Source organism: Triticum aestivum, chromosome 3A, assembly GCF_018294505.1.
Source record: "Triticum aestivum cultivar Chinese Spring chromosome 3A, IWGSC CS RefSeq v2.1, whole genome shotgun sequence".
In the NCBI taxonomy this organism is placed as follows: domain Eukaryota; kingdom Viridiplantae; phylum Streptophyta; class Magnoliopsida; order Poales; family Poaceae; genus Triticum; species Triticum aestivum.
In genome coordinates, this window is record NC_057800.1 from 103,167,114 (window position 1) to 103,193,245 (window position 26,132).

Sequence of the window (26,132 nt, forward strand, 5' to 3'; positions counted from 1 at the left end):
GGGAACCTTTAATGATTCTGTCAAGGAGTGGCAACAGCAGTGGTTTTACATCACTGAGCCATGCGGCAAGGAATGGGCCGCCTCTCTCGAGTTTCGATCTGGCACTCCTCTGCGGCTTACATCCTGGGTCAAGAAAGGCCTGGACTGGTCCTCATCCAACAAACAGTCGGTGCTTCAGACGCGCGTTAAAGATATGGGAGATAAGAACATTGAACTTGTCAACGTAGTCGAGGTGATGTTAGTCCGCCGGATATTGCCTTGTCAACACCGGACTTGCAATCTATGGGATTTCGATCCGGCCAAGCACCAAACTTTGTGAAGGTTCTGAAGGAAATATGCCCTAGAGGCAATAATAAAGTTATTATTTATTTCCTTATATCATGATAAAAGTTTATTATTCATGCTAGAATTGTATTAACCGGAAACATAATACATGTGTGAATACATAGACAAACAGAGTCTCACTAGTATGCCTCTACTTGACTAGCTGGTTAATCAAAGATGGTTATGTTTCCTAACCATGGACAAAGAGTTGTTATTTGATTAACGGGATCACATCATTAGTTGAATGATCTGATTGACATGACCCATTCCATTAGCTTAGCACCCGATCGTTTAGTATGTTGCTATTGCTTTCTTCATGACTTATACATGTTCCTATGACTATGAGATTATGCAACTCCCGTTTGCCAGAGGAACACTTTTTGTGCTACCAAACGTCACAACGTAACTGGGTGATTATAAAGGAGCTCTACAGGTGTCTCCAAAGGTACATGTTGGGTTGGCGTATTTCGAGATTAGGATTTGTCACTCCGATTGTCGGAGACGTATCTCTAGGCCCTCTCGGTAATGCACATCACTTAAGCCTTGCAAGCATTGCAACTAATGAGTTAGTTGCAGGATGATGTATTACAGAACGAGTAAAGAGACTTGCCGGTAACGAGAGTGAACTAGGTATAGGATACCGACGATCGAATCTCGGGCAAGTTACATACCGATGACAAAGGGAACAACGTATGTTGTTATGTGGTCTGACTGATAAAAGATCTTCGTAGAATATGGAGGAACCAATATGGGCATCCAGGTCCCGCTATTGGTTATTGACCGGAGACGTGTCTCAGTCATGTCTACATTGTTCTCGAACCCGTAGGGTCCGCACGCTTAAGGTTTCGATGACAGTTATATTATGAGTTTATGCGTTTTGATGTACCGAAGGTTGTTCGGAGTCCCGGATGTGATCACGGACATGACGAGGAGTCTCGAAATGGTCGAGACATAAAGATTGATATATTGGAAGCCTATGTTTGGATATCAGAAGTGTTCCGGGTGAAATCGGGATTTTACCGGATTACCGGGAGGTTACCGGAACCCCCCGGGAGGTATATGGGCCTTTGTGGGCCTTAGTGGAAGAGAGGAGAGGTGGACAGAGATGGGCCACGCGCCCCTCCCCCCTTGGTCCGAATAGGACAAGGAGAGGGGGCCGGCCGCCCTTCCTCCTCTCTCTCCTCTTCCCCCTCCCCTCCGCGAATCCTATTCCAACTAGGAAAAGGGGGGGAGTCCTACTCCCGGAGGGAGTAGGACTCCTCCTGGCGCGCCTCCTCTTGGCCGGCCGCCCCCCCCTTTTGAACCTTTATATACGGAGGCAAGGGGCACCCCTAAGGACACAAGTTGATCCACGTGATCATATTCTTAGCTATGTGCGGTGCCCCCTTCCACCATAGTCCTCGATAATATTGTAGCGGTGCTTAGGCGAAGCCCTGCGACAATAGTACATCAAGATCGTCAGCACACCGTCGTGCTGACGGAACTCTTCCCCAACACTTTGCTGGATCGGAGTCCGGGGATCGTCATCGAGCTGAACGTGTGCTAGAACTTGGAGGTGCCGTAGTTTCGGTGCTTGATCGGTCGGGCCGTGAAGACGTTCGACTACATCAACCAAGTTAACGCTTCCATTGTCGATCTACAAGGGTACGTAGATCACACTCTCCCCTCTCGTTGCTATGCATCACCATGATCTTTCATGTGCGTAGGAAATTTTTTGAAATTACTACGTTCCCCAACAGTGGTATCAGAGCCTAGGTTTTATATGTTGATGTTATATGCACGAGTAGAACACAAGTGAGTTGTGGGCGATATAAGTCATACTACTTACCAGCATGTCATACTTTGGTTCGGCGGTATTGTTGGACGAAGCGGCCCGGACCGACATTACGCGTACGCTTACGCGAGACCGGTTCTCCCGACGTGCTTTGCACATAGGTGGCTTGCGGGTGACAGTTTCTCCAACTTTAGTTGAATTGAGTGTGGCTACGCCTTGTCCTTGTGAAGGTTAAAACAGCACCAACTTGACAAACTATCGTTGTGGTTTTGATGCGTAGGTAAGATTGGTTCTTGCTTAAGCCCGTAGCAGCCACGTAAAACATGCAACAACAAAGTAGAGGACGTCTAACTTGTTTTTGCAGGGCATGTTGTGATGTGATATGGTCAAGACATGATGCTAACTTTATTGTATGAGATGATCATGTTTTGTAACCGAGTTATCGGCAACTGGCAGGAGCCATATGGTTGTCGCTTTATTGTATGCAATGCAATCGCGCTATAATGCTTTACTTTATCACTAAGCGGTAGCGATAGTCGTGGAAGCATAAGATTGGCGAGACGACAACGATGCTATGATGGAGATCAAGGTGTCGCGCCGGTGACGATGGTGATCATGATGGTGCTTCGGAGATGGAGATCACAAGCACAAGATGATGATGGCCATATCATATCACTTATATTGATTGCATGTGATGTTTATCTTTTATGCATCTTATCTTGCTTTGATTGACGGTAGCATTATAAGATGATCTCTCACTAATTATCAAGAAGTGTTCTCCCTGAGTATGCATCGTTGCGAAAGTTCTTCGTGCTGAGACACCACGTGATGATCAGGTGTGATAGGCTCTACATTCAAATACAATGGGTGCAAAACAGTTGCACACGCGGAATACTCAGGTTATACTTGACGAGCCAAGCATATACAGATATGGCCTCGGAACACGGAGACTGAAAGGTCGAGCGTGAATCATATAGTAGATATGATCAACATAGTGATGTTCACCAATGAAACTACTCCATCTCACGTGATGATCGGACATGGTTTAGTTGATTTGGATCACGTAATCACTTAGAGGATTAGAGGGATGTCTATCTAAGTGGGAGTTCTTTAAGTAATATGATTAATTGAACCTAAATTTATCATGAACTTAGTACCTGATAGTATCTTGCTTGTTTATGTATGATTGTAGATAAATGGCCCGTGCTGTTGTTCGTTGAATTTTAATGCGTTCCTTGAGAAAGCAAAGTTGAAAGATGATGGTAGCAATTACACGGACTGGGTCCGTAACTTGAGGATTATCCTCATTGCTTCACAGAAGAATTACGTCCTGGAAGCACTGCTGGGTGCCAGGCCTGCTGCTGGAGCAACACCAGATGTTGTGAACGTTTGGCAGAGCAAAGCTGATGACTACTCGATAGTTCAGTGTGCCATGCTTTACGGCTTAGAACCGGGACTTCAATGACGTTTGGAACGTCATGGAGCATATGAGATGTTCCAGGAGTTGAAGTTAATATTTCAAGCAAATGTCCGGATTGAGAGATATGAAGTCTCCAATAAGTTCTATAGCTGCAAGATGGAAGAGAACAGTTCTGTCAGTGAGCATATACTCAAAATGTCTGGGTATAATAATCACTTGATTCAAATGGGAGTTAATCTTCCAGATGATTGCGTCATTGACAAAATTCTCCAATCACTGCCACCAAGCTACAAGAGCTTCATGATGAACTATAATATGCAAGGGATGAATAAGACTATTCCTGAGCTCTTCGCAATGCTGAAAGCTGTGGAGGTAGAAATCAAAAAGGAGCATCAAGTGTTGATGGTCAACAAGACCACTAGTTTCAAGAAAAACGGCAAAGGGAAGAAGAAGGGGAACTTCAAGAAGAACAGCAAGCAAGTTGCTGCTCAAGAGAAGAAACCCAAGTCTGGACCTAAGCCTGAAACTGAGTGCTTCTACTGCAAGCAGACTGGTCACTGGAAGCGGAACTGCCCCAAGTATTTGGCGGATAAGAAGGATGGCAAGGTGAACAAAGGTATATGTGATATACATGTTATTGATGTGTACCTTACTAATGCTCGCAGTAGCACCTGGGTATTTGATACTGGTTCTGTTGCTAATATTTGCAACTCGAAACAGGGACTACGAATTAAGCGAAGATTGGCTAAGGACGAGGTGACGATGCACGTGGGAAACGGTTCCAAAGTCGATGTGATCGCGGTCGGCACGCTACCTCTACATCTACCTTCGGGATTAATATTAGACCTAAATAATTGTTATTTGGTGCCAGGGTTAAGCATGAACATTATATCTGGATCTTGTTTGATGCGAGACGGTTATTCATTTAAATCAGAGAATAATGGTTGTTCTATTTATATGAGTAATATCTTTTATGGTCATACACCCTTGAAGAGTGGTCTATTCTTATTGAATCACGATTGTAGTAACACACATATTCATAATGTTGAAGCCAAAAGATGCAGAGTTGATAAAGATAGTGCAACTTATTTATGGCACTGCCGTTTAGGTCATATCGGTGTAAAACACATGAAGAAACTCCATACTGATGGACTTTTGGAACCACTTGATTATGAATCACTTGGTACTTGCGAACCGTGCCTCATGGGCAAGATGACTAAAACGCCGTTCTCCGGTACTATGGAGAGAGCAACAGATTTGTTGGAAATCATACATGCTGATGTATGTGCTCCGATGAATATTGAGGCTCGTGGCGGATATCGTTATTTTCTCACCTTCACAGATGACTTAAGCAGATATGGATATATCTACTTAATGAAACATAAGTCTGAAACGTTTGAAAAGTTCAAAGAATTTCAGAGTGAAGTTGAAAATCATCGTAACAAGAAAATAAAGTTTCTACGATCTGATCGTGGAGGAGAATATTTGAGTTACGAGTTTGGTTTACATTTGAAACAATGTGGAATAGTTTCGCAACTCACGCCACCGGGAACACCACAGCGAAATGGTGTGTCCGAACATCGTAATCGTACTTTACTTGATATGGTGCGATCTATGATGTCTCTTACCGATTTACCGCTATCATTTTGGGGTTATGCTTTAGAGACGGCCGCATTCACGTTAAATAGGGCACCATCAAAATCCGTTGAGACGACGCCTTATGAACTGTGGTTTGGCAAGAAACCAAAGTTGTTGTTTCTCAAAGTTTGGGGCTGCGATGCTTATGTGAAGAAACTTCAACCAGATAAGCTCGAACCCAAATCGGAGAAATGTGTCTTCATAGGATACCCAAAGGAGACAATTGGGTACACCTTCTATCACAGATCTGAAGGCAAGATTTTCGTTGCTAAAATCGGATCCTTTCTAGAGAAGGAGTTTCTCTCGAAAGAAGTGAGTGGAGGAAAATAGAACTTGATGAGATAACTGTATCTACTCCCTTATTGAAAAGTAGTTCATCACAAGAACCGGTTCCTTCTATCACAATTGGGTACACCTTCTATCACAGATCCGAAGGCAAGACTTTTGTTGCTAAGTTCGGAAAATTTCTGGAGAAGGAGTTTCTCTCGAAATAAGTGAGTGGGAGGAAAGTAGAACTTGACGAGGTAACTGTACCTGCTCCATTATTGGAAAGTAGTGCATCACAGAAAACTGTTTCTGTGACACCTACACCAATTAGTGAGGAAGCTAATGATAATGATCATGAAACTTCAGAACAAGATACTACTGAACCTCGTAGATCAACCAGAGTGAGATCCGCGCCAGAGTGGTACGGTAATCCAGTTCTGGAAGTCATGCTACTAGATCATGATGAACCTACGAACTATGAAGAAGCGATGGTAAGCACAGATTCCGCAAAATGGCTTGAAGCCATGAAATCTGAGATGGGATCCATGTATGAGAACAAAGTGTGGACTTTGGTTGACTTGCCCAATGATCGGCAAGCAATTGAGAATAAATGGATCTTCAAGAAGAAGACTGACGCCGACAGTAATATTACTGTCTACAAAGCTCGACTTGTCGCAAAAGGGTTTCGGCAAGTTCAAGGGGTTGACTACGATGAGACCTTCTCACCCGTAGCGATGCTTAAGTCTGTCCGAATCATGTTAGCAATTGCCGCATTTTATGATTATGAAATTTGGCAGATGGATGTCAAAACTGCATTCCTGAATGGATTTCTGGAAGAAGAGTTGTATATGATGCAACCGGAAGGTTTTGTCGATCCAAAGGGAGCTAACAAAGTGTGCAAGCTCCAGCGATCCATTTATGGACTGGTGCAAGCCTCTCGGAGTTGGAATAAACGCTTTGATAGTGTGATCAAAGCATTTGGTTTTATACAGACTTTTGGAGAAGCCTGTATTTACAAGAAAGTGAGTGGGAGCTCTGTAGCATTTCTGATATTATATGTGGATGACATATTACTGATTGGAAATGATATAGAATTTCTGGATAGCATAAAGGGATACTTGAATAAGAGTTTTTCAATGAAAGACCTCGGTGAAGCTGCTTACATATTAGGCATAAAGATCTATAGAGATAGATCAAGACGTTTAATTGGACTTTCACAAAGCACATACCTTGACAAGATTTTGTAGAAGTTCAAAATGGATCAAGCAAAGAAAGGGTTCTTGCCTGTGTTACAAGGTGTGAAGTTGAGTCAGACTCAATGCTCGACCACTGCAGAAGATAGAGAGAAAATGAAAGATGTTCCCTGTGCTTCAGCCATAGGCTCTATCATGTATGCAATGCTGTGTACCAGACCTGATGTGTGCCTTGCTATAAGTCTAGCAGGGAGGTACCAAAGTAATCCAGGAGTGGATCACTGGACAGCGGTCAAGAACATCCTGAAGTATCTGAAAAGGACTAAGGATATGTTTCTCGTATATGGAGGTGACAAAGAGCTCATCGTAAACGGTTACGTTGATGCAAGCTTTGACACTGATCCGGACGATTCTAAATCGCAAACCGGATACATGTTTACATTAAACGGTGGAGCTGTCAGTTGGTGCAGTTCTAAACAGAGCGTCGTGGCGGGATCTATGTGTGAAGCGGAATACATAGCTGCTTCGGAAGCAGCAAATGAAGGAGTCTGGATGAAGGAGTTCATATCCGATCTAGGTGTCATACCTAGTGCATCGGGTCCAATGAAAATCTTTTGTGACAATATTGGTTCTATTGCCTTGGCGAAGGAATCTAGATTTCACAAGAGAACCAAGCACATCAAGACACGCTTCAATTCCATCCGAGATCTAGTCCAGGTGGGAGACATAGAGATTTGCAAGATACAAACAGATCTGAATGTTGCAGACTCATTGACTAAGCCTCTTCCACGAGCAAAACATGATCAGCACCAAGGCTCCATGGGTGTTAGAACCATTACTGTGTAATCTAGATTATTGACTCTAGTGCAAGTGGGAGACTGAAGGAAATATGCCCTAGAGGCAATAATAAAGTTATTATTTATTTCCTTATATCATGATAAAAGTTTATTATTCATGCTAGAATTGTATTAACCGGAAATATAATACATGTCTGAATACATAGACAAACAGAGTGTCACTAGTATGCCTCTACTTGACTAGCTCGTTAATCAAAGATGGTTATGTTTCCTAACCATGGACAAAGAGTTGTTATTTGATTAACGGGATCACATCATTAGTTGAATGATCTGATTGACATGACTCATTCCATTAGCTTAGCACCCGATCGTTTAGTATGTTGCTATTGCTTTCTTCATGACTTATACATGTTCCTATGACTATGAGATTATGCAACTCCCGTTTGCCAGAGGAACACTTTGTGTGCTACCAAACGTCACAACGTAACTGGGTGATTATAAAGGAGCTCTACAGGTGTCTCCAAAGGTACATGTTGGGTTGGCGTATTTCGAGATTAGGATTTGTCACTCCGATTGTCGGAGAGGTATCTCTGGGCCCTCTCGGTAATGCACATCACTTAAGCCTTGCAAGCATTGCAACTAATGAGTTAGTTGCGGGATGATGTATTACAGAACGAGTAAAGAGACTTGCCGGTAATGAGATTGAACTAGGTATAGGATACCGACGATCGAATCTCGAGCAAGTAACATACCGATGACAAAGGGAACAACGTATGTTGTTATGCGGTCTGACCGATAAAAGATCTTCGTAGAATATGTAGGAACCAATATGAGCATCCAGGTCCCGCTATTGGTTATTGACCGGAGACGTGTCTCGGTCATGTCTACATTGTTCTCGAACCCGTAGGGTCCGCATGCTTAAGGTTTTGATGACAGTTATATTATGAGTTTATGCGTTTTGATGTACCGAAGGTTGTTCAGAGTCCCGGATGTGATCACGGACATGACGAGGAGTCTCGAAATGGTCGATACATAAAGATTGATATATTGGAAGCCTATGTTTGGATATCGGAAGTGTTCCGGGTGAAATCGGGATTTTACCGGATTACCGGGAGGTTACCGGAACCCCCCCCAAGAGGTATATGGGCCTTAGTGGTCCTTAGTGGAAGAGAGGAGAGGTGGCCAGAGATGGGCCGCGCGCCCCTCCCCCCCTTGGTCCGAATAGGACAAGGAGAGGGGGCCGGCCCCCCTTCCTCCTCTCTCTCCTCTTCCCCCCCCCCCTCCGCGAATCCTATTCCAACTAGGAAAAGGGGGGAGTCCTACTCCCGGAGGGAGTAGGACTCCTCCTGGCGCGCCTCCTCTTGGCCGGCCGCCCCCCCCCCTTTGAACCTTTATATACGGAGGCAAGGGGCACCCCTAAGGACACAAGTTGATCCACGTGATCATATTCTTTGCCGTGTGCGGTGCCCCCTTCCACCATAGTCCTCGATAATATTGTAGCGGTGCTTAGGCGAAGCCCTGCGACAGTAGTACATCAAGATCGTCACCACGCCATCGTGCTGACGGAACTCTTCCCCGACACTTTGCTGGATCGGAGTCCGGGGATCGTCATCGAGCTGAACATGTCCTAGAACTCGGAGGTGCCGTAGTTTCGGTGCTTGATCGGTCGGGCCGTGAAGACGTTCGACTACATCAACCAAGTTAACGCTTCCGTTGTCGATCTACAAGGGTACGTAGATCACACTCTCCCCTCTCGTTGCTATGCATCACCATGATCTTGCGTGTGCGTAGGAATTTTTTTGAAATTACTATGTTCCCCAACAGGTTCTTCGGCTCCTCGCACGAGGACATTTGGAAGGTGCTTTCAAGTCCAGCAAATTATGGCCGGAGTCCGCCGAAGACCGCGGGTACCAACTGCCCCGCCCTGCAAGTTCGGTGAGTTTATCAAACTTTTCTATCTGCATGACCCAAAGGAAGCGCTTAACGCATGTTTATTCAACTCCCCCAGAGCTGGACGAAGAAGGCGGAGCGGATCCATTGTCCTGCCCCGTTTCCCGAAGACCCGTTCATTCAACTTCTGACGAAGATGCTGGTCCCGGCGCCCTACAAGGTGCCGAAGAAGACGGCCAAAAAGGAGGCCAAAAAGACCCGGGGCGGCCTTCGTCGTCGCGGCACTTCAGACACAATACCCGAAGGCTCTGATGCCCGTTCCGCCTCGGAAGAGGATAAAAAGGAGGAGGAAGATGAATCCCCTCCAGGGGGAAGGAGGAAGAGGACGGGCTCTGCACCCTTCAAGGCCGAACTACCCAAAAGGGGAAGGGCTTCTCTTCCAGAGAAGTCCACTGCCGCCTCCGACAATGGCCTGGCATGGGATCCCTGGGCCCAACCCCTGGTCAACTCGTAAGTATATAAAATCTGAGTACGTTTAAGCGTCTGGACTCATCGTGGCTTGTATTTTAACCTTAAGCCATATTTTTTGGTAGTCCGGTGAGGTCCGGTACCAAACAATCCTCATCAGAGGACCTGCTGAGCTCGAATGCTATGGAGAGTGGGACGCCTCAAAAGGCCCCTTCCTCTAAACAGGTGCATAACACCGAGGCTTCGTCCTAGAAGGACCCCGGCCAAGGAGGAAAGGAAGAAACCGTGAAGGCGGCGCCTAGAGGTCAAACCGCAGAGGCCAGACACGTGGGGGAAAAGATTCCCATAGGGTCTGACGGCGGGGGCGATCCTGAGTTCGGCTCCTCACCGGATGCGATTCCAGAGGTTTATACAGCTCCAGAATCAAGAAGCCAGCCTCCTTCGGCTGGAGGGGGCGTGCCTATTCCGCCGGCGACCTTTGTCCATCCAGAGGTGTCGGATGCTTTGTTGGTGGCATTACGAGACGCCTCCATTGTTGACGAACACCATCCCCTTATGGGTGCGGTGATTGAGAAGATTCAGTCAACCAAGAGTGGACTGAATGAAGCCTGTATCAGCCTTATAAGAGGCTTTGAGGTATGTTTTATAAGTTTACCGAAGAGTGTCATAGTATAGATAGTAGCCCCGGATACCCTGTTCGGTGAAAGAAGGAACCGGACAGGGGATTGCATTGATGATCACAGGAAGACTCATTGAGTGATATTGATTTCTCTTCTGTTCCAAGCAGATACCTGTAGCGGCTGCTACCTCTCGTACTGCGGAGATCTCCAGACTGAATCAAAGTCTGGAGCGGGCCATAGAAGAAATTGGCCAATTAAAAATGCAATTGAGGGATAAACAAGGTATGCACAAGCGTTGCGTGCATTTATTGTGAAATAAATGTTCAGTATGAAATAAACTGCATAATTTGTGCTAGGGGTTATGACCGAAGTCGAGGCCCTCAAAAGGGCCGTTGCCAAGGCCGAGAAAAAGGCGGCCACGGAGCGGACTCTTCATGAGAAACACGAAGCCAGAGTTATTAAAGCTGAGCAGGAGCTGCAAGAGGCCGTAAGTAAATGCGAGGCCTTGGAGCAGAGTTTAACGGAGAAAGAGTCTGAACTCACCAAGGCGCATCAAGCCACGAGCGACGCCCGGGGGGAAACCCAAAGCACCCTGCAGGGGATCCAAGAGGCGAGGAAGATTGTGGCGGGTAAAGCTTTTCCCATGTAAAGCAAGTATTTTAAGGGAAAACTATGTTTCTGATTGTGAATCCGGACTTCTCAGGTGTATTTGCCGAGCTGCCTCACAGTATATCAGATGCCGCTCACTTCTACCGAGCCGAAGGAAGGAACACCGCCGATAAGCTCATTTGGTCGCAATATTTGGCACCGAATTATCCGGTGCCTTTTGCCGATCAACTAAAACAGCTGATCGAACTGCATAAGGCGGCGGAACTAGCCATGAAAGATGTGGTTATCCAGCTATGGCCTGCCGAGCCGATTCCAAGCAGCTACTTCGGGCTCTGAGGCGGCTTGTAGGCGCTTGCCCTCGACTTGACGTCATCAAGCGGTCGGTCTGTATAGAAGGAGCTTGAATGGCCTTCGCCCTTGCAAAGGTGCACTGGGAGGAGATGGATGCCGAAAGGCTAGTGACCGAGGGACCGCCGGAGGGGAAGGAGAACCGCAAGCCCGAATTGTATTACAAGAGTGTCCTGAAAGGATCCTACCTTGCAGCGGAGCTATGTACCAAGGACATTATATTTCCATGAATGCCGATGATGTTGTTCGTTGTAATGTTTGAACGAGGTCGTTGATATGTCGCCTGTTATATAAAAGTTTACCCTCCTGTGCGGCCGTTTGTATGTTAAGGCTGAGAGTTGGCCAGTCGTCGGCTTCTGCCCCCATGTAAGGAGTACGGGGGTGTTCAGGATAAACCTGAGCACTCTTTATCCCAGTTTTGGGTCCTCCGAAGGAGGTGCTCAGCACAACGAACCAGGCAATCAGACTATAGGGTTTTATCACTCTCACTTAGCCATAGGAGCTTTAGTATGGTCGGCGCAGCCCCTTGTGTTTGGAAGACCGTACTAGGGGCTCTATAAGCGCCTGATCGGAGAAAAAGCCGATCCATCGCACGCTGCATTGGTTATGGCATTATGCGGGAGAAATCCTTAAAGATTTTGTGACCGCTCGAACAGCTGACCAGCTCTCGCTGTATCATGATAGTCATTTTTCGGCTTTCTCTACTGAGGTGCTCATCCGGAAGAACCAGGACACAATCGCAGTAGTTCTCCCAGTGCTACCTTAGCCGATATAGCGGAACGTAAGGTACCAAAACATGGGAGCCGGGCAAACCCAACTATTGACCCAAGACATGACTCGGAGTTGATGCATATAATGCTATAAGTTCGGGGTGCCAAACTTCCATGACGGTGTTCGGACTTTTATTGCCGTGTTACGGGGAAAACGAAGCCCCTGGCATATTTAAGACATACCGTTGTGTACGGATGCTACTTGACGAAATGGTTTCGATAAGAAAAAATCAGCAGGTAAACATCATATAAATCCACATGTTGTATTTGAATAATACGTCTATGCATATGGGTACAAGTAATGTGATAAAAAAAGGAGTTGTGATAGCAGAACCTGCTGTGACTAGGGGGAAGAGGTTGAGTGCGAATCCGTATTTTAACCGGATGTTCGCTGCGGGGAATGTCTAAGGATCCCCAGACGCGTTCGAGCTGCCTCTGTGGAGTCCGTCCTGGTCGGTGCAAAGGTGAACCTGCAAAGGAAATATAAGAAATGTTTGCGTGCCGGAGGGCGGTTGAACCGCTGAGTTCGGCCTGTCATGGCCTTCACAGGAGTGTTTAATTGAGCCCTGGACGAGCCGGGGTATCCTTCCGCGAAGTAGTTCGGAGCCCCTTGACGGTGTCTGGGAGCCTGGGTGTCGACTCGAGGTTCGGCTGCAAGGTGCTGCTCGGTGTTCCTGCTGCTAAGGCAGTGATGTATTTGTTGGTTCCGAAGGAAGGTTTGGCCTTGCCATGAACCATGATGACGTCGCGTGGACCGGGCATTTTGAGCTTACAATAGGCATAATGTGGCACCGCGTTGAATCGAGCGAACGTGGTTTGCCCGAGCAGTGCTTGATAGTCAATGCGGAAAGGGGAGGTTTCAAAGATTAACTCTTTGATACGGTAATTTTCTTGTGATCCAAAGATTACCTCGAGGGCAATGGAGCCTGTACAGCTGACCTCCATACCTGGTATGATGCCTCTAAAAGTGGCTTTAGTGGGCTTGATCGCTGAATGATCGATGCCTATCTTGCACACTGTATCTTGGTAAAGTAGATTTAAACTGCTACCTCCGTCCATAAGGACTCGAGTGAGGTGGAACCCGTCTACTATTGGGTCAAGGATTAGTGCGGCTGGATTGCCCCTATTGGCGTTAACCGGATGATCCGTGCGGTTGAAGGTGACCGGCCCTAGCTTATATTGTGGGACGGCAAGTTTCATTGAGCCGCCGTCCCTAAGGGTGCATATCTGGTCCAAGTGGGCAATTTGGGTTGTATTTAAAACATTCACCGATTGAATATGGGGGGGGGGATTTCTTTTGCCCTCCTGTGTTCGGCGATCTGGGCTCTTTGTCGCTATCGTCGCTTTGAGATCCCTCTTCGTTTTTGGCGCCTGCCTTGCCGGCTTGTTTGAAGACCCAGCATTCTCTGTTGGTATGGGTGGCTGGCGTTTCTGGGGTGCCATGAATTTGGCATTGGCGAGCGAGTATGCGGTCCAGACTGGATGGACTCGGATTTGTATTTTTGGGCGGCCCTTTCCGCTGAACAGACTTTGAGACCCTGAACCTGGCATTAACTGCCGTATTTTTGGCGTTTTCACCATATTTACGGCGCTTGTGTTTGTTGCGTCGTGGTTTGCCGTTGGCATCCTTGGTATCCGGAGTGCCCGGATTCCTGGATGTGTTGTTGCTGCGAGCCAGCCAGCTATCCTCGCCCGCGCAAAAGCGGGTCATGAGTGTCGTGAGGGCTTCCATAGACTTCGGCTTCTCCTGGCCGAGGTGTCGGGCAAGCCACTCGTCACGGATGTTATGCTTGAATGCTGCTAAGGCCTCTGCATCCGGACAATCGACAATTTGGTTTTTCTTAGTTAGGAACCGTGCCCAGAATTGTCTGGCCGATTCCCCTGGCTGCTGAGTTATATGGCTCAAGTCATCAGCATCTGGTGGTCGCACATAAGTGCCCTGGAATTTGTCAAGGAATGCGTCTTCCAGATCCTCCCAACTGCCAACGGAGTCTGCTGGCAAAGCTATTCAGCCAATGCCGAGTTGGTCCTTTGAGTTTTAGTGGGAGGTACTTGATGTCATGTAGATCATCATCGCGAGCCATGTGGATGTGAAGGAGGAAATCCTCAATCCATACAGCGGGATCTGTTGTACCATCATACGATTCGATATTTACGGGTTTAAAACCCTCTAGGAATTCATGATCCATAACTTCATTAGTGAAGCATAGGGGGTGTGCGGCGCCTCTGTGCCAGGCTATATCACGACGCGGTTCATGTGAGACTTGTCTACTATATTCGGCCCAAACGGATTTAGCTTTAGTGTATCCGGCGCGACGGTCATCGTCCCGCGTTGGTGCGCGCCCCCGTGACCCGTATATTGACCTTGCATGTTTTGCCCTGCTGTCCAATACGTCTCGCAGGTCCCGTGTGTTGCCCCAGGCCTTGGTATTTTTGATTGGGTGGCGGCGGGGTGCAGGATGAACTTCAGGCTGAAACGCCTCTCTGGCTCGGCCACGCGGTGGCCGGTCAGCCGCATCGTACACTGGTGATGGAGGTTTCAATGATTCCTCCTCGAGGTGAGGTAGCAACCTGCGTTTTGGGTAACTCTTGGAGGGGCGCTCGAGTTCGTATTCCTCGGCCGCAAGGACTTCGGTCCATCTGTCTGCTAGCAAGTCTTGATCAGCTTGAAGCTGTTGTTGCTTTTTCTTCAGGCTATTTGCTGTGGCCATAAGCCGGCACTTGAAGCGCTCCTGCTCAACGGGATCCTCAGGCACGATGAATTCTTCGTCGTCGAGGCTCACCTCGTCTTCGGAGAGAGGCATGTAATTGTCCTCCTCCGATTCTTCATCTGCTGCCTGCTTTGGAGGGCTAGCTTGTTCACCCTCCCACTCTACATCGTGCTGGAGGGGATTGTGGTTGTCTTCGGCACTATCTGGAGTGTTATTGTCTCTTGTATTGGTATCACTACTTTTGCTGTGGCGGGACTTAGAGCGGCGCCGCTGATGTCGGCGCTTGGGTTGCTTCTTGGAGGGGTCATCCTCCGTTGTCTCGTCGCCATTGCCTTCTTTGGGGGTGTCCACCATGTATATATCATATGATGAGGTGGCGGTCTAGCGCACTGTGGGCGATGGTTCCTGTTCGTCTCCTGCATCATCGTCCATACTGTCGATGTCTTCGGAGTCGAAGTCGAGCATGTCGGTTAAACCGTCAACAGTGGCTACTAAGTGGGTGGTGGGTGGGCAGCGAATTTCTTCGTCGTCCGCATCCCATTCTAGCCGGACATAGTTCAGCCAAGGTTCTCCTGACAAGGAGAGAAACCTGAATGAATTTAGCACATCGCCGAAAGGCGAGTGCTGAAAGATATCCGTGGAGGTGAACTCCATGATCGGCGCCCAGTCGGATTTGATAGGCACGGATGCAGGCGGCTCGGAGTCCGTGGCCGGAGACGAATCCAATGGTTCGGCGACACGGCTCTTGTAAGGGGTGAAGTCAATATCCGGCTCCATCGCCATTGAGAGTGCGGCTTCCATGGCGTGGTCTACCCCCCCCCCCCCCGTCCTTGGATGGCGCAATTTGCTCCGGATTGAAGGCTAGAGTAGTTGGAGATGCGATCTCCTGAACACTGTCCGACGGCAGAGTCACGTCATGCTCGTCGTGATTATGCAGCGCACCTAACATGGGCTCGAATCCGTCGAAGATCAAGTCTCCGCGGATGTCGGCAGTGTAGTTTAAGTTTCCGAACCTGACCTGATGGCCATTTGCGTAGCTCTCGATCTGCTCCAGATGGCCAAGCGAATTGGCCTGCAGTGCGAAGCCGCCGAATACGAAGATCTATCCGGGGAGGAAAACCTCACCCTGGACTGCATTGTTACCGATGATCAAAGGGGCCATCGAGCCTTATGGTGACGGCATAGTGGAACTCTCAATGAAAGCACCAATGTCAGTGTCAAAACTGGCAGATCTCGAGTAGGGGGTCCCGAACTGTGCGTCTAAGGCGGATGGTAACAGGAGGCAGGGGACACGATGTTTACCCAGGTTCGGGCCCTCTTGATGGAGGTAATACCCTATGTCCTGCTTGATTGTTCTTGATGATATGAGTATTACAAGAGTTGATCTACCACGAGATCATAGAGGCTAAACCCTAGAGGCTAGCCTATGGTATGATTGTCTATTGTCCTATGGACTAAACCCTCTGGTTTATATAGACACCGGAGGAGCTAGGGTTACACAGAGTCGGTTACAAGGGAGGAGATCTACATATCCGTATTGCCAAGCTTGCCTTCTACGCCAAGGAAAGTCCCATCCGGATACGGGACGAAGTCTTCAATCTTGTATCTTCATAGTCCAACAGTTCGGCCAAAGGATATAGTCCGCCTGTCCGGAGACCCCCTAATCCAGGACTCCCTCAGACGTACTTGTCGATTTCGGCGCCATAGGAGATGGGGTAGGGGCAGGAGGAGACGATAGGGAGGAGGGAAGGTGGAGGTGGGTGTGGCGGCGAGCCTGCTGCGGCAGATAGGAGTTGGGATCGGACAATGCCACTTTGGTTCCAGTTTTTTCAAGAAGGATCTATTGCTTGGCCGATTGCATAAGGTGAGACTGGATGGAGATGAACAAAGAGAACGGGGGGTTCTTTGCAAATATGAAGTGGGGTTGTCTTCTATGCGTCGGATGCAGATCGGACGGTCAAAAACGATGGATGGCAGGCACACCATCATCCCCAAATCGCATTTTTATAGGAGTAAGTATAAGTATATAGACTAGTAAGATGCCCGTGCATTGCACGTAACACCAAGATTGGGGGTGGACGGCGCCGGTAGTGACCATCACACCAGATTGTTCCATGGCCTTCTAGATGTGGTGGGAAAGAGATAAGGCTGATTGTAAGCGACAAGGAGTTGTTTGTAAATATGAAAACAAGTGCGGGCATCTTTTTACAAAACTGCAACGGTTTGCTTTGCATGCGTCAGATCTAGATCCGACGGTTGTTGGTGGAAGATGGCAGACACACCATCATCACCAACTCAGGTTTTTATAGGAGTAGAGATATCACAAGTGGCAATATAAAGTGACATTCTTTTGCATTAAGATTTCGTGCATCCAACTATAAAAACACATGACAACCTCTGCTTCCCTCTGCGAAGGGCCTATCTTTTATTCTTGTCTTATACTTTATACAAGAGTCATGGTGATCTTCACCTTTCCTTTTTACATTTTATCCTTTGGCAATCACTGTGTGTTGGAAAGATCCTGATATATATAGCTAATTGGATGTGAGTTTTCATGAACTATTATTGTTGACATTATCCTTGAGGTAAAAGGTTGGGAGGCAAAACTATAAGCCCCTATCTTTCTCTGTGTCCGATTAAAACTCCATACTCATAAGTATTGTGTGAGTGTTAGCAATTGTGAAAGACTAAATGATAGTTGAGTATGTGGACTTGCTGAAAAGCTCTTATGTTGACTCTTTCCGATGTTATGATAAATTGCAATTGCTCGAATGAGTGAGATTATAGTTTGTTAGTTTTCAATGAAGTTTCTGATTCATACTTGAAATTGTGAATGAATTGTTACTTTAGCATAAGAAATAATATGACTATATATATAGGGTCGCGCTATTCTTCACCCCCCCCCTCTATTTTACCATCAATGCACCGTAATTTTACGTTCCGTAAATTTTGTCTTATTTCCGATGCAAAAAGAGACCGTAAGAAAATATATAATCGCCGTAAAAAATATTTTATGTTATGTAAAATTACAAACGTAAAAACATAGTCTAAAATACACATAAACTACAAATTTTCTTGTCTTATGACCTATATTTTAATTTTCGTATGTCAAATTTTACGTAGTGAATCAATAGAAAGGTAACTATTTGAATTCCAAACGTAATTTAATTATGAAATGATCGTAAGATTACCTCGGGTGAAGAATAACTTATTCTGCACCCTGGGTGATGAATAGTAACACTATATATATTCGTCACCCAGGGTGAAGAATTCTTATTCTTCACCCCAGCCAACTCACGCATTGGGTCGAACCAGCCTCCACGCGGCGTCAGAATAAAATACTTGTGAGGTAATTTTACCTTCCCTTAGAATTGGTCTAGTGCTTTATATCCGGCGGCTGTTTGTGGTAAGATTTGATTATAAGTGAAGTAATATTACGGCCTACACCAAAAGAGAGAAGTAGCCCCGTAAAATTACTGTGTGTTTTTTTTGTTAGTAAGGTTGCGTGGTTAGACGAGGTAAAAGGGAGCAAAAATCGGGATCAGGAGGCATTCCTGACTTTGTAGTAGGATAAAAGCTTTGTTCCAAAATTGTTGGTATTATTAATAGATCTATTAATAATCATATGAGACTGAGTACACCGGATTTGTTGCAAGAATGGAAGGCCTCCTTCATTTTGGTTTGTTTTGCATGTCCGAAATCTCGTGATTTGTTTACTTTGTCTCAGAGCGATCTGCATATATATAATATTGCAATCATAGCATATATGATTCATTCATAATGGCTGTTCCTCGGCAGGAGAGAGTGTGCAGACTATGTAAATACCCGATACAAATATGTGCTCGTGGTCTTCCGTTCTCCAAATTTTCGATCAGAGTACCGAGACAATTCAGATGCACGATGGTAAGTTTTACACCGACTCTGATTTTACACCGACTGTGATTTTTTGTAATGTTTTGTACAAATGGATAGGTGATACCTTGCACTCTAGGAGAAAGGTTGACTCGATTTTGGAGAAGTGAGTTGAAATTGCAGATAGAGCCAACATATGAATGGTACGAGTTTGATGTTCTACAGCGTGGATCGAAATACATCCTCACCGGAGAATGGGAGATGTTTGCTAGTATATACAAAATCAACAAGGGCGACACGCTGCATTTGAACGGTTGTTCACTTGTGCACGAACACCTGGTTTTTGGCCATTTACGTCGACTGTCAGGCGATATCGCAGTGCCAAGATGTACAATAGGTCAGTTCTATTATTGTAGGTATCCATCGTATGATGAAATATATTTGACACATTTTATATTCTGTTATGCAGATGAGTACGAGGCGGAACAACGAATTGTGTAGGATGGAGTTATCTACACATCAAAATCGATGCCCCCTCGTGGATGTTAGTTAATTATCGAGTATGGTTTAGGGTGTACCTGAACATGGGGCTAGTTTGTAATAAAAAAAGAGTTGTTAGCAGTTGAATTAGGGAGTTTGTTATTTTTTAATGGAACCAAGGCTCGTGAAAAAAAATGTCTGACTGGTTCAAAGGTGAGACATATATGATTAGAGAGTATTATTACGCGACTTCAGAGTAATCGGCCGCACCACAAAAGTATAATAAAATAGGTTTACAACCATGGCAAAATAATGTAGTATTACAATTGACAAAGATATGTAAAATTGAATAATAGAGTCGGACTGGTTTTATTCCCCATGTTTAAAAGCAATGCAAGACATTTGAATAAATTTCTGAATAAAATACAGATCAATTCAAAGATGACTCGATGCCCTATCTCTAGAAGTGAATGGAGCTGGAATTTAATTCTACCAGAGTAGTAAGTATGGATGAGTTTTGGCTGTATATAAAAAAGTCTGACCTGCAAAAAAAAGTGCAGGTAAATTTTGACCATCATAATCAGTAGGCCGAGGATATTAAATCGCTTCTTATTTCCAAAGTAGCTATATCTTTTTTGAAAGAATATGTAAATAAATAAATTTGCTCTATCTCGTAAAAAAGGAATAAATAGTTCTCTGAACGCGATGTACGTTTAGAAGCCGGCACGGCACGTTGTAAACTTGCCTTGGCATCGAGGTAATTTTTTTTTGCTAACCGTTCAAGAGCTAGGTAAGCTCATGTTGCCGTGATTTTCTGATCTGATCCGAGCGGTTTCAACTGTGGAAAAAAGTCTACAAACTGCTCGCAGTCTCCACGGCGAACAACATGAAGTGAAAGGCGGCATGGTGACAGGGGGGCTTTGCGCGCCGGTAGATCACCTCCGGTGCTCGTTGTGAGTGTTTATCTCCCTGTTTTTTGCATCAGGCTTTACTGGTGGTCACGGGGCAGGCCCGGCGGCTGCCCTGGGTATTGGCGAGCGCTGTGGATGGTGGTCGCGGCAGAGCAGTTGCGGTGATCGCTGCGGTGCTGCAGTGGGTGATCGCGGTCGGGTTGCACTACGCGGACATTAACTGCATCAGGGTTAATTTTTCATGGGTACGTGAGTGCATTGGAGGAGACGGGCAACCTCAATGGTACTGCTTATGTTTGTCTTTTTGGTATGCTCGGTGTTTGTAGATTCTTGCATGTAACGCTCTATATATAATTTGGTTTTCCTTCTAAACATTCTCCAATTAATGCACTGTAACCTCCTTCCGTCGATTTTTAGCAGACTGAGGAGACGTTGATTGCTTGTTGATGTGGTCTGCATCTCCTCCCAGCAGGACGGACCGCAACCAGGCCTTCCCCGCTGGGGCTCTTCAGTATCGGCCCCTCTCCGTAAATTTGCAAGAGTAGGTGTCCGATTATTCTTGAAATATGGGTAGATGGAGTGAGGAATTTTAGTTACCTGAATTTCATCATACAGAAGGTAACGAGAGCAAGCCTGTGCATGGACCAGTTGATGTGCAATGCTGAATGTCATCATACAAAATGAATCAACTCACTTCAACCATTTAGTTAAATCTATTATGTTTCCCTATGTTTGTTTTAGAACATTCATATTCAAAAAAATGCAGTGCTAAATCTGCAGCGCATACTGGTGTATAAATCCACAATTGGTATATAACTCTAATATATCCTGTAGTTATGGACTTACAGTATGTATTATCTAAATAGCATAGATATGATTTGTCCTGTTTCAAAAATCTTGAACCAACATCCCTAATTCGTGGTAACAGTAATAACAACAAACATGTCTTCGGAGCATCTAATTTATATTTATTTTTATATGCACAGAGCGATGAAGTTTAAGGACAATACCAGTAAGTTAGATGTCCCTACAAACAATGTTAGGGCTGCAGATGAGCAACAACCTACTAATGCTGTTGCTGGCGCAGCTACCTCTGCTGCTAATCCGCCTGTCGTTTCTTCCTCTCCCCCTCGTCGTGAAAACCTTCGGAGGCCGTCAAAAGCTCACGCTGTTCCAAAAAAGAATATTCCAGGAAAGAGAAAGGATAGGGCAGCCACACCGAGCGATGATGATTTTGTTGACCCGCCAGCCCGTGTGAGCAAGGCCTCTAAACCTGACAATAGGAAGTCCAAAAAGGTAAAATGTTGTGAGGTGTTGTTGTTTGTGCTATGTTAACATTTGTCTTATGTTCCTGTAATCTTTGAATGATGTTGTCACGTGCCGCTGGTTGTAGAACCTTATTTTGTTGTTATTTTCTTCTGTCATGATCAGGGTAATATTAATAGTTCTAAAAAGATATGCCCGAACTATAAGTGTGCTCCCAACCAAGTTTTAGTGGCCAAGAAAAGTTTGTCTGAAGCTGTGAAAGCTAAACTCAGAGAATATGACTTTGGAATATTCTTGGACTTGAAATTGAGAAGTATTGAGAACACCAAGTTGTTGATGTTCCTCATGGATAGGCTGGATCCCAATACGCTTACCTTGTGCATTACAGATAATAAGCACTTGAAAATTACTAGGCACTCCATCGAATGTGTTCTTGGGTTGCCAGATAGGGGTACAAACATAGTTGTACCCGGTAAAGACATCCAAAAGAAAGCCTTATGTGAACTGAAGATGAAGCTTGGTGTCGATCAAAGTGAAGATGTCAAGGTGCAAGATTTGATTGCACAGATTGCGAAAGATGAAGAGGGTGATGAATTCACGATCAGGTGCTTCGTGATGATCCTCCTGAACAAGTTACTCTTGCCAGGGACTTGTGATTACATCACAGGAAAGGAGGCTGCATTGACGGAGGACATCACTAAGCTGTGCTCGGTAAATTGGGCTAAATTAATCTTTGATGACATTGTGAATGCCTCTAAATCATGGCACTCAAAGAAGACCGGAACCACCAACCCCTCTATTCATGGTTGTGTGTTGTTCCTAGTTGTGAGTATCACATCCTTTCTTCACACTCAACCATCAAAAACCAATGTTGTGAATGCATACCCTCTTGGTAGTGAAGTTGTGACTATGTTAATGTATGTGATTTTATAGGTATATTATTTGGATAATTTGTTGGGAAAGCCTTCTACCAATCCCATCGTCACACCTCGGATAAATAATATTACGAGGGAGGAAATGTTGAGGCTCATCGACCAAGATAAGATAGTGCTTGACGGGGTTGGAACATTTGGTGCTTTGCCGGTAAGTTGCTCAACTATTTCATTCTGCAATGCATTTCTTTGATCACATCTTCACACATGTGTTTTTCTATTTTATGGTGTTCTACTAGTTGAGGAGTCAGGTGGGCACTTGCTACATGGAGGGTGCGGCGCCTACAACTGGTGGCACTCCTCCAAGTGCTTCAGATATCCCGTATCGGTCACATTCTTCTCCTCCTGCATGTATTGTTAGCATGCATCGTCACCTCGCAGGTTGCTTTGATGATTTTTGTGAGCCACAACAGGTTGCAGCCATGTCAGCATTGCGAAGGTGCGATGACGACATCCAAAGGCTGGTGCTCAACATATGTGATCGACTGATGACGACAGTTGAGGAAATCAAGTGCATTGTGAGGGATTCTCGATCGAACCCACCACCACCACCACCAAGCCCCAAGGCTGCTTCGACTGCTGCTCAATTTCCCCTGTCAGGTGCGGGAGAATACTCAAACTTGCATGATAAGAGGCAGCAACCATGTCCCACAACTGGTTTTGATAACTCTGTAAATGTGGTGCTTAATGAGGGTCGCGACAATGTTTTTGATACAAGCGACCTTAGTTACACTCAGATTCTTATGGCTGCTGGGGTTCCAAAATCTCAACAAGGTGCCACAAACTATGGTATTGTGGCCATTGTCAACATATTTATCTATCCTTTTTCTATGTTTTTTAAACGGGTGGCCTCACACAGGTGCAATTTTGGATGGAGTATTTGGCAGTCAGTGGAATTCACAGTGTATCTACAATGATCCCGATCACGAAGTTCTAACAAATGGCGTGTGCAAAACTTGCTATGATAATGGTATATGTTCTTCTTCATAAGGCGTCTGTTTGTATGTTTCATGCAGTTTTAACCACTTTGTCTTCCTTATAGGTGACATGGGCAACTTAGATGACGAAGGGGTCGCCACTGAAGAGCCTATGGATTCTTCCACTAGTGCTGACGAAGGTGATCTTGTGCACCTTACATCAGGTACAAGCAATTTTTTGACATTGCCACACTCTGTTTACATAAAAAAAATGGACTCCACACAATGGTACCTCAAACTCCATGGGTAGATATCGACGAGGAGGAAACTGAGCCCAGTAACGAAGTCATTTCAACCAAGAGTGGTCATACAAATGTTGGTATGGATCATGTGCATGATCTACAGTCAAGTGGACTTCAAGCTCCTTTTTATGATGAGACACCCAAACAACAGCATGGGACATTGGCCACATCTGCTGGTGGAACTACAAGCTTGACAGATTTGTGGGAGTCGTCGAAAAAACTTCCTGATGCCATGGTAGAGTAGTTTTATGCTATAGATTCAAGTAGAATTCCTAAAGTTATGTATGGTTTGCATGTCACGTTACGTGCTTTTGCCTTTTTGCACTGTCAGCATTTACCTCCTATTGTCTTCGACAAGACACCAGATCACGCAATTGGCTCGGGGGCCGAATTTGCAAATGTAACTTAAAATGCGATGCAACCGCGGAAAGAGTCTCATCAGTTTTGAGATATTGCGATGAAAAAGACGGTTGGTCAGCACGAGGTACATTGGTGCATTTATGGAGACAACAAAATTCTTAACAAAATTAGGCGTTGAAGGTTTGTTGTTAAATGTTGTGCCTTTTTATTTTTGCACTTTCAGCATGTAGTTCCCCCTACGTTTGATGAGACATCGGTGCGCCTACGTCCAGAAAACTCGGCACAAGTGAGGGAGTGGACTGCACAACATTCAGAAGTTAGTAACAAAATGGCATTGCTTTAATGTTCTAAACTGTTTTTTGTTGAAAGTTTTATGTTTTTCTACAATATGTTTGGCAGAAAGTAGGTGATTAATAAAGATTGTTTCTTGTTTCGTGGGCCGTTCAACTAGAATGACATTTGTCCACTAAAATGATGCCTCAATAAGTTTTATCCTCATTATATGTAGCTCATATCGATTCGACCGGAAAACATGTCGACGGCGAGAAAAACGCAGAGCTATGTTAATGGTTATCGAGATGTTTTCTTTGGAAGCCGACCGAGAATAACTAGAAGGAGACCCAAGCAATCAAGAAACAAACCATGTTCAGTTTTCAAGTTCCCACTAAACTTAATAGATTGTTCTATCGATATTCGCAATGCTGCATGAGTTCGTAAGATAGTCATATCCGACGAAAGTTTGAAGAAGTAAGTATTTGAATTGGCCTTTGCTTGTTATATTATAGAAATTGTTTGTTGTTCAACATTAATGTCATGCATTGCCAGGGTAAATCTTATATCCAATGCCTCTCTTGGCGTGTCCACGATTGGCGAGGATTTGGCTGATTGTTTTAGGGACAATGAAACGACCTTGGTAGAGATCATGAATATTTTCACTGAATGTGTTCGACATGATGAGAAGCTACACCCAACCCAGTGGAAGGGTCATACGCTTTTTCTAAGTTGGACTCTTGGGGTATGTTAGCTAACCTCACCCTCTACCAACAACACATACTTTTGATTTCATCTTCATATTTCACATATGACTCCTATGTGTATTATGCTTTTCATCAGTCCATGTTGAACTATGAAGAGCTCCACAGGGGTTAGGTGTATAATACTGACAAAGCCGCTACTTTATTGGCTGAGCATCTCGATGGCATTGATCCTAAAGAGATTAATCAGGTTAGTATATGTACTGTCCTTCAAGTGAAATTACTTAGATTGTGCTAGATTTCGCTTATTATTCATTTATGTATGTACAGATCCTTTGGACATATCACCATAGTAACCACTTTGCAGTGTACTGTGTCAACTTGGAACACACTCGTATTGATGTTCTGGACTCGATTGACTGGTCTGAGACTGAGAGATGTAGCTCATTTGAAGAACGAAATTTCCCCTCGGGTCATAGAGCAATTGAACGGCTAAGTGAGGCTTTTCGCACAGTTACTGGCGGAGAGTTTCAAGATTTTTGTAAATGGCCAATGTGGAGCAAGGATGTTCCTCGACAACAAGGCAATGATTGTGCCATTTTCACTACAAAGTTCTTGCGCCACTATGATGGCGAAGTTGGTCAGCTCCGTTGTAACATTAATCCGGTATTTTTCATCAATTCCCTTGCTCTTGGATGATGTTATTCTGTTATTATTTTGATTTCTAATGCATAATTTATCTCTTGCAGGCAAAGACTAATCAGTATAGGGATGAAGTTCTGTCCTATATTTTGTTCCATGAGTTGAATGAAGTCAATCCCTTACCTTACTCATTGGAGAAATTTAGGAGAGAAACAGACTATGTAAATTAGATAGCGCTTTGTATGTTTATAAGTTTGTAACAAAAACTGATATTTCTTGGTGTCTGTGTTGTAATGTACTCGGGAGTACTTGTTTAGGACTGCTTGGACGGTTCTTGTTACACTCAAATTAATGTATCCCCTCTTTTTTCCTAAATCTTGGATTTGAAAGTTGGTAAAGACTTACAAAAGTCACTTTTATGTGTCACATCCCTTAAGCCGCACATCTTGCACTCCCCCATTTTTGTGATATGAAGTTCATAACACAAACTTATCAAGATTCCGCGATTTCGTCCCAATGTATAACCATTAAATATCATCTAGAAACGTGATGTACATAACCGTAAATCCATAAATGTTCCCTTTGATTATGGATGAAAAAATTAGATTATTACGGATGAAAAAAATTAGATGATCACAAATGAAAAAATAGAAAATTTTCAGTTTGA

At 45.0% G+C, this 26,132-nt stretch overlaps 2 protein-coding genes across 6 annotated transcripts; both read left to right on the top strand.

The window, feature by feature from the left end:
* Positions 1-18,589: 18,589 nt before the first annotated feature.
* Positions 18,590-19,331, top strand: LOC123058047 (uncharacterized). Its single transcript, XM_044480878.1, has 3 exons — positions 18,590-18,732; positions 18,802-19,078; positions 19,151-19,331. The coding sequence occupies exons 1-3, from the start codon at positions 18,610-18,612 to the stop codon at positions 19,180-19,182; spliced, it is 432 nt and encodes a 143-aa protein (XP_044336813.1). The 5' UTR covers positions 18,590-18,609; the 3' UTR covers positions 19,183-19,331.
* Positions 19,332-19,741: 410 nt separating this feature from the next.
* Positions 19,742-25,788, top strand: LOC123058048 (uncharacterized). Of its 5 annotated transcripts, XM_044480884.1 has the most exons (16): positions 19,742-20,355; positions 20,493-20,613; positions 21,059-21,084; positions 21,160-21,368; positions 21,504-22,163; positions 22,272-22,421; positions 22,510-23,044; positions 23,130-23,240; positions 23,313-23,411; positions 23,498-23,724; positions 23,821-23,973; positions 24,073-24,165; positions 24,358-24,596; positions 24,675-24,864; positions 24,963-25,489; positions 25,573-25,788. In XM_044480884.1, the coding sequence occupies exons 2-11, from the start codon at positions 20,519-20,521 to the stop codon at positions 23,896-23,898; spliced, it is 2,190 nt and encodes a 729-aa protein (XP_044336819.1). In that variant the 5' UTR covers positions 19,742-20,355; positions 20,493-20,518; the 3' UTR covers positions 23,899-23,973; positions 24,073-24,165; positions 24,358-24,596; positions 24,675-24,864; positions 24,963-25,489; positions 25,573-25,788. The 5 variants fall into 5 exon arrangements, with proteins under 5 accessions (XP_044336819.1, XP_044336814.1, XP_044336816.1 ...); XM_044480879.1 differs by having other exon boundaries at positions 21,059-21,368; XM_044480881.1 differs by having other exon boundaries at positions 19,742-20,317; positions 20,490-20,613; positions 21,059-21,368.
* Positions 25,789-26,132: the final 344 nt, after the last annotated feature.